Source organism: Lygodium microphyllum, chromosome 4 (genome assembly GCF_053477565.2).
Source record: "Lygodium microphyllum isolate KBCC chromosome 4, Lygodium_microphyllum_v1.1.10, whole genome shotgun sequence".
In the NCBI taxonomy this organism is placed as follows: Eukaryota; Viridiplantae; Streptophyta; class Polypodiopsida; order Schizaeales; family Lygodiaceae; genus Lygodium; species Lygodium microphyllum.
Window position 1 is genome coordinate 56,513,656 of NC_141138.1, and position 8,297 is coordinate 56,521,952.

Sequence of the window (8,297 nt, forward strand, 5' to 3'; positions counted from 1 at the left end):
TGACTCTTTAACTTCTACCCACATCCTCTAGGTCCTATAGAGTATCATGAGGGTAAGGCTGTGACCTGAGCCTTGTGGGTGTATAACCAAAGTATTTGAGTCATCCAATCCAATTGAGCTATATTTTCCCAAAGATCCCATACTTTTGGTTATGAGGTGGAGGAATTCCCCGATCTCTTTACTCAGTATCCAACTTTAGATGTCTTGAGTGAGCCACCCAAGTATAAATTTCTTTCCCTTTAAGATTTTCATAGTTAAATCTTATATATCATGTGGCTTTTGAGTAAAGCCCTTGTATATAAATAATGGAATAATATAGTTGGATTTCTTTCTTTGCGAGAGTTATTATGTCTCAAAAGGAAAATTAAAAGTATTTTATTTAAATCAACTCATTTTTTCATATATTCAAGGTGAATTGTGGTATAATTTCTTGGTAGTTTGTACTATGTATCAATCTTCCCTACACTCATTGGATTATACTTGGTGAGAAGACTTTTTATGAAGATCCTAGAGAGTTTTTATTAACATCCCAAATATTATGTTGAAAGGAGATAAATTTATATGATGTCTATTGCTTTATAGATATTGGAAAGACTTTCATTTCTTGAGACCAACCTAAAAAGGAATTGATGGATGGAAGAACTAAAACTTATAAAGATGTTTCTATTCAAGGAACCTTTGGTGAAAACTGTCATAAGTGTAAATGGTCAAAACATATACCAAGATCGGTATATTATGATCGAGTAATTGGCATCTTACCCTCTAATAGAATAGGTCACCTAGGTAGGTTAAAGCAAAACAACTATGTTGTCAAAGGATTCCTTGAACAGCCCATCCAAAATAGCCTTCTTAAAGTTCATGATCAACCTCGTATATTTAAGGAAATGTTTGTTGTTAAGTTCCATGATTAGAAACCCTTATTGAGTCTATCAAAAAATATCCTTTCAAATCTTGATCAATGTACATATTTATGCAATAAAAACTAAAATTTATGTGAGAATAATTATGTCTAAAAATGCAAAGAAAAATTTTTAATACCCTTACACTAGTCTCCTTGATAGATATAAAAGAAAAGAAGTTTTTATTAAAACAAGTAAAACTACCTGAATTTAATACTAAAGGATTGAAAATAGAAACTAACATAGAAACATGGATCAAACAAAGGGACAACTAGTTTTTTGGGAGCTAGGATGAGTGTATCCAATCGAGTATGATCACCTGACTACATCTCAATAGAGAAGATTGCTGTCTTTGGTAGAAGCAATGGTGTCACACTAAAGCTATTATTAAGATCTTCAAAATATGGGAGTAGTTTAAGGTAGCTATCCAACAAAGGTACCTATCCCCCACATGCCATTGAATGGGAAACTAAAGGCTATCAAACCCTCTAACCTTGAGGATGCTCTATTGCGAGCTTGATGGATTCTCTCCCCAAAAGAAAATTGTTGGGCTATCCCATACTTCTCAAATTGAGGATTTTTCTATCCAAAAAGAGCAAGTATTTACCTTTAGATGGAAAATTAGTATTGGTGTCACTTGAATCTTATCAACAATGGCCCTAACCACCAACCCAACAACAACAATCCTCATCTTATAAATACCAACCAAGGAGCTCAAGTCGTTGCTTCAAATGCTACAACCATCAGTGCCACTTTAGAGCCCAATGTCTCGCCTATGCAAACAATGCTAATACAGACCTACCTCATAATCCTCCAATAAGGGAAAACTTCAACAATCAAGGATGAGGATGGAAAGTAGGATGAGGGACCAGTGGCCAAGCTTAATTCCCTATCAGACAAGATGAAGAAGAGGTCTTGCACCATTCATGCATCTATCAATAATCAAGAGGTTGGATGCCAATTTACCATCCTTCAAGTACCTATAGAGCACCAAGGTAAATCCTTTCAAATCCTCATTGATTGTGGTGCTACTGAGTCCTTCATGTCCCCTAAATGTATAAAAAAACTATAACTAGATCTTGAACCTACTAGAAAACTTGTAGTTGAATTAATGAATGGGAAAGAAGTATACTCAAACCAAACTTTTAAAAGTGTAAAACTACACTTAGGAAACCAACACACAAAGGCAAAATTTTGGGCTCTATTCTTAGGAACTTATGACTATCCCCTAGGAATGGATTGGTTAGGTCCTAAATCATGTAAGTATCCACTATGGGGAGGGAACAATTACTTTTAACAACATGGAGGGAACCTTAGTCTAAGCTAAAGGAAAGACAAGTAAACCTAAATTACAACTAGCAAAGGTAAGATAATTAATTAAGGGTTCTAAGGAAAAGACTACCCATCTATTTGATCAAACTAAATAAGTTAGAATCACCATGGACCTTGAAGAACCTTCATGGCTTATTGAATATGTTCATGTGGTTCCCTAAGATATAATTGAATTACCTCCTAGTCGAGAAGTAGATCAAGATATTGAATTAACCATAGAGCTAAATCACTTACAAAATGTCTCTACAAAATGTCTATTCTGAAGGCCATTGGGGAAAAGAATAGCTTAAGCAACTGTTGGAACAAGTATTTATATGATTGAGAAATTCACTTTGGGGTGCCTTTCTACTCTCTCAAAAGAAAAACAATGGGGCTCTAAGGCTTTGCATCAATTATTGTGGATTGAATCAACCATTAAAAATAAGAATCCCATTCCACAAATCGATGAGTTGTGAATTCCTTCTAGCAAGATGTGTTTGAGTCTAATTGCTAGGCCTTTTGCCAAAATCTTGTAAGACACATTTAATAGAGTGGCAAGCCTCTAATCATTGCATGCCTACCTATGGGGGTTATTTGGAGTCAATTTGATGATGCCTCAATTCGTGTTGCTTGACAACATGCATCCATCTCTTATCCAAAGTTAACACATGTGGAAACCAATAGCCTACTCTATAGTCATTGTCTGGTGTGCATAACTCGGCATAGTCACAACAATGAATACAGATATCACATGTACTCAACAATACAAAAATCCCAAATGTATATTGCTATATGAAAACAATACAATTGTCTCAATAGACATGGAAATGATAGCAACACAATACTCGAGGACAAGCAACTTTAAGCCTACAACTATATTTAAACCAATGTAAAATACAACCTCAAGCCATAATTATTGCTTCCAAAACTATTTGATAATTGTCATGAGAAAGGTGGCATCATATTTTATTGAAAACTAAAACACCCAAATTATTCCTACTACTCAAGTTGGAGCTTTTTAAGTGTGGTTGTGAGCAAAATGACTTGATCACTATAAATATAGCTAGACTTATCAAAAACTATTATTGTACCATTTTGTGTCTGTAGACATCAAATACCTCAAATTATTTATAGATCCTTGTTAAATGTCACAAAGTTCGTATATTTTCTTACCTAATGATCAAGGTAGTACTATATGGCATCCCATACCTCAATCAAGGAGGAGGATGTCTCCTTATCAAACTAAGTAGATCAAGACTTACACAAAACTTTTCTCAATTTACAAGGGAAGGAAGGATCCCATTGAAGCTTCCAAGATCATCTACAAGGGCCGACTAAATCTCTTTCTTATGTTTCTAAGCTTTGGCAATACCCATATGTAGAACTTCATTTTGTGACTATGTAGAAGTGATTGTTTCTCACATGCTATCAACCTTTCATCACAAAAGGTGCTCAAAGTGACCATCTTTTTATAATTCTATTCCATTAACTTAAATGATTCATACTTTTTGCCTTGATATTCCTACTACAACTCCTCATGAGGATTTATTTGTAGGATGTGACACTATCCTCAATGTTTCCAAGGATGGTTGCATGATGTGGTGTATAGGCTTATCCTCATCGTGTAAATTTTTGAACAATAAATCCCATTTTCCTCCCATCAACTTGGCTTCATTTTAAGATGGGGCATAATTTATGACTTTGTGCCAAGCAATGCACCCATTAGTGAGGTGGTCACATTGACTCTATACATGACCACCTAAAGGTCCTTCTAAATTCTTGATAGTCTTAAGAACGAACATGTGCAACTGTAGCATATGGTGATTCAAACACATTCAAACAAGTTATCCAAGCATGATCATGCAAATGTCATGTCAAAAAGTATTGGATGGTGCATCTCTTTAAATGAAACAATTTATTTGGGCTTTCTACCTTGCTCATTATTCAAGATTTTGGAGACATAAAACGAGACTCCACCATTGGTTATACAAGGTAAAGACATGCCTTGAAGAAAATTCTTGCTATGTGCCACCAAGCTAATCAAATATTCTTAGGCTTGCTGAATGTATTTAACTTGACTACCTTTGTGTGAAAGCCTCGATTCACAATAGCATATCATCTAAAGTCTTGTGGTCAATGATAAAGAACTCACCTACAAGATTCAAATTAGATTGGCCATCAAAATAACTTTTTTGAGTGTGGATGGTCCTAGTTTACGTTAAGTAAGCCAAAACACAACCATGGAGCTAGAAAAAGAGGGGCATTTAACACATGGGTGGCATGAAAAATGGGGGTTGCTAAAAAAGAAATGTAGACCACCTTGGTTTAATTTTAAAAACTCCTCTATATTTACCAAGGAGACTAAAATCTAGCTTGCCTTAGATACAAATGTGCTTTTTCTTTTTTCTTTTTTGGGGGGGGGGGGGGGGGGGTTGGCGGGCTTAGGATAGAAAATTTTTAGAGGCCTCATATTACATTGGCCGTCTTTGTTTACTACTAAAGTAAATTGGAACAACCTTATAATCCTCTTATGGGATCCTATTGGACTTCACATGTGGCTGGGGATTTGTCATCATGCAATATAAGTTTTAATCATGAGATCCTGGTGTGGCTTAGATGTGATGGCTTGAGGCTTTAGTCCAGTGTAACAATTAGTAAACTAGTACCTTACATCTAACCTCTTCCTATGAAACCACACAGCTTTGCCACTAGGCTAAATCTCCATTGCAATTATGCGGGAGACTCTTTTTTTAAAGACAAAGGTTGCATCTACATTTAGTTGCACCCCATGCAACCACCCTTCCCCCACCCACCTTGTGTCTAAACCCACATGAGTCTAAACCTCTAATGAAGACACTTAAAACACTTACAACTATGAATTTAGAGATCCTTCCAATGCAACTTCATGGACCCTCTAAACATATGTGGAGCAAAGTAAAAGACATACATCCAACCTTGGTCAACTTTTTGAGGACTCTATCTCAGGTGCATTGAGTATCTCCTTTAAAGGGGTGCTCATTAGCTCACTAACTACCTCAAGTGAATTAAGTATCTCCTTATAGCCCATGCATGAAGAACAATGGAGGAAACACGTTCACAAAATCCCATGTGACTACCCTCTTCCATAGATGTGGTTTTAGCTAGTAACAATTGAAAATCACTTGTAAGCTAGAACACTACCATAACTATGACAAACAAAAACTTTCACTGGTGGAAATATTCATTAGCTCATTTTGTCTAGTATCGGGCAATCTCAGCATTTCACACCTTGATGCCTGCCTCTAAGAGTCTTGTTGCACAATCGCTTTCACGAATGTCTTGATGCCAGTCTCTAGCGTGATAGTGGCCCTAAGGCTAGGTCCCTAGGGATGCATTAGAAACGTCAAAGAAAACACACCACCTTACAATGGCAGGCAGGTAATGAGATTGATAAGGTATTCTTCAGCAGCAGGGTTAGTACCTTCTTGCATAGGAAATATCACAAGATCTCAGTGTTTCCATTTGGCTTCTACAGAAAGAGAAGATCATCCGAAGCATTCCACCAGCTTCGCGGCGATCGTTCAAAACCAGTTGGTCCCTTCCGCGTATTCTGCTCTGTTAGAGCTTTGTAGTAAGACCAAGGCCCTGCGACAGGGGCGCCTTGTCCATCACCATATCGTCCACCATGACCTCGAGTGCCATGGCTCCTTGCCAACCCTTCTCCTGCATTTTTTCTGCAAGTGCGAGGCATTTCCGGACGCGCTTGCAGTCTTTGCGAAAGGTCACAGGGTCCGAAAGGTCTCCGCATGGAATGCGATCATTAAAGCCTTGGGAGAGCATGGACTCTGGCAAGAATCTGTCTTCCTGTTTGAAGACATGCAGCAGAAGGGGCTCTTGCCAGACCAGGTTACATACAGCAGCATCATATCCGCATGTGCCACTTCAACAGCTTTGCTTGATGGTGTGAGGGTGCATGCCCGAATTGCCGGCAGCGGTGGCGTGATTCTAGAGACAGCCCTCATTCACATGTATGGGAAGTGTGGCAGCATAGTGAATGCACAGGAGGTGTTTGATCATGCTTCAGAGCGTAATGTCATCACATGGACTGCCATGATGACGATAATGATACACGAGACTGAGCATATGAAGGCATTGCAGCTCTTTGAGCAAATGCGAGAAGAGGGTGAAACCCCCAATAGAGTCACCTTTGCTGCTGCTCTGTCTGCTTGTGCAAACTCAAGTTGTCTCTTTGAGGGCAAATGTCTGCATGCTTGGATTTGTGCCAATGAGGCTGAATTTGATGTTGTCACAGGGACGGCACTTGTCAACATGTATGGTAAGTGTGGAATTTTGAAAGACGCCCAAGGAACTCTCTATGGAATGGCTAAGCAGAATGTAGTGGCATGGAATGCCCTTATTGCAGCATCTGTACAGTGTGGACAGTATAAAGAAGCTCTTCATTACTTCTACCAAATGCAGCAGGCCAGCATTTTACCTGACAATGTAACATTTGTTGGCGTTGTGGATGCTTGCACTGGCTGCACTGAAATTTCTTATGCCAAACAGATCCATGCTTCGATCATTGGGAGTGAATTGCAGCTTGAGATCAGTTTGTCAAATGCTTTTATTAATCTGTATGGGAAATGCAGTATGATTGGTATTGCAAAGTGGGTATTCAACAAGTTGCTTGAAAGAGATGCGATTTCATGGAACACCATGATCTCAGCTCTCTCAGAACATGACGAAGACCAGGAAGCCTTCGACCTTTTTTATCAAATGCAACAAGAAGCAATCATGCCTGACAGAGTGACCTTCTCAGCTTGCCTAAATGCTTGCAAAAATTTGGTTCATGTTCAGCAAATGCATGCTTGTTTTGCTGGCACTGAAGCAGAGTTAGAATTATTGGTTGGAACTAAACTTGTTAATATGTATGGTAGGTGTGGAAGCCTCCTGCATGCACAAGAAGCGTTTGAGACCTTAGTTGGATGTAACACTGTCACAAGGAGTGGTCTGATTGCAGGGGACTGCCAATATTATGAACCATCTGTAAACATGGACTGGACAGAATCAGCAGAGGAAAGTATTCATGTCAATGTCCAGAATTCTTTTGCTGACACTATAAGCACAATGGTTATATCAGAAGAACCACTATCTCCATCTATTGTAGGCCATGGAGTTGACTTTGATGATTACAAGGTGAACAATTCTAGAAACTTTTTTGAGAAGTTTAATGGTCTAGCATATGCAGAACCAGTCTGCAACTTACCTCTTGAACTTGATGTGATAGCATGGACTAACCTGGTAGGAGTGCTTGCCCAGCATGGACAAGGTGAGAAAGCCCTTGAACTATTCAATAAGCTACTGGTAAACCTGATGCCTAATGCAGTGACATTTCTTAACATTCTTAATGGATGTAGTCATACTGGGTTAGTGGATGCTGGCAGTCACCTTTTCAACTCAATGTATGCAGATTATGGCATTAGGCCCACAATAGATCATTGCATTTGTATAATTGACTTGCTTGGAAGGGCTGGACAACTAAATGGAGCAGAGGCTCTGATTAGAAACATGCCATTTCAGCCAAATATTACTACATGGATGACTTTCCTTGGTGGTTGTAGATTTAGCGCTGATGTGGATCGAGCAGAACGGGTTGGTAAACATGTGCTTGAAATAGATCCTGATAACTTCAAAACATACATTTTACTTGCAAATGTCTATGTGGCTGCTTATAGAGTTAATGATGCCATTAAAATGATGAACATTATGGGTAAAATGGTGGGGGTTAGAGCAACCCTAGTTTAGCCAATAGACCAGCTTCTCTTGGAGAAGGTCGAGCTAGTACTAAGTCACTGTTATATTCTCTGCATCTGGGATGTCAGACAAAAGCATTTAGTGCATAATTCCTAGGATTGCTGACCAAATGGTTGGAGAAATCTTCACCCAAAATACATTGCAATGAGAACTTCCGCTTGTAGATAGTAGGTGCACGGATGTTTGAAGACTTTTGCATGGGGCATGGGAAATTGGAATCATGCAGGCCATTGAAGGCGATGCAAGTACATGGTTATGTGCTAAGGAGGATGCTACAACCCAACTCTATGGTTG

At 38.7% G+C, this 8,297-nt stretch overlaps 1 protein-coding gene across 1 annotated transcript; it reads left to right on the top strand.

Annotated features, from left to right (window-relative positions):
* The first annotated feature begins 5,630 nt into the window (after positions 1-5,630).
* Positions 5,631-7,994, top strand: LOC148037072 (pentatricopeptide repeat-containing protein At4g21300-like). The gene has a single exon (XM_087677063.1). The coding sequence runs from the start codon at positions 5,631-5,633 to the stop codon at positions 7,992-7,994; it is 2,364 nt and encodes a 787-aa protein (XP_087533189.1).
* Positions 7,995-8,297: the final 303 nt, after the last annotated feature.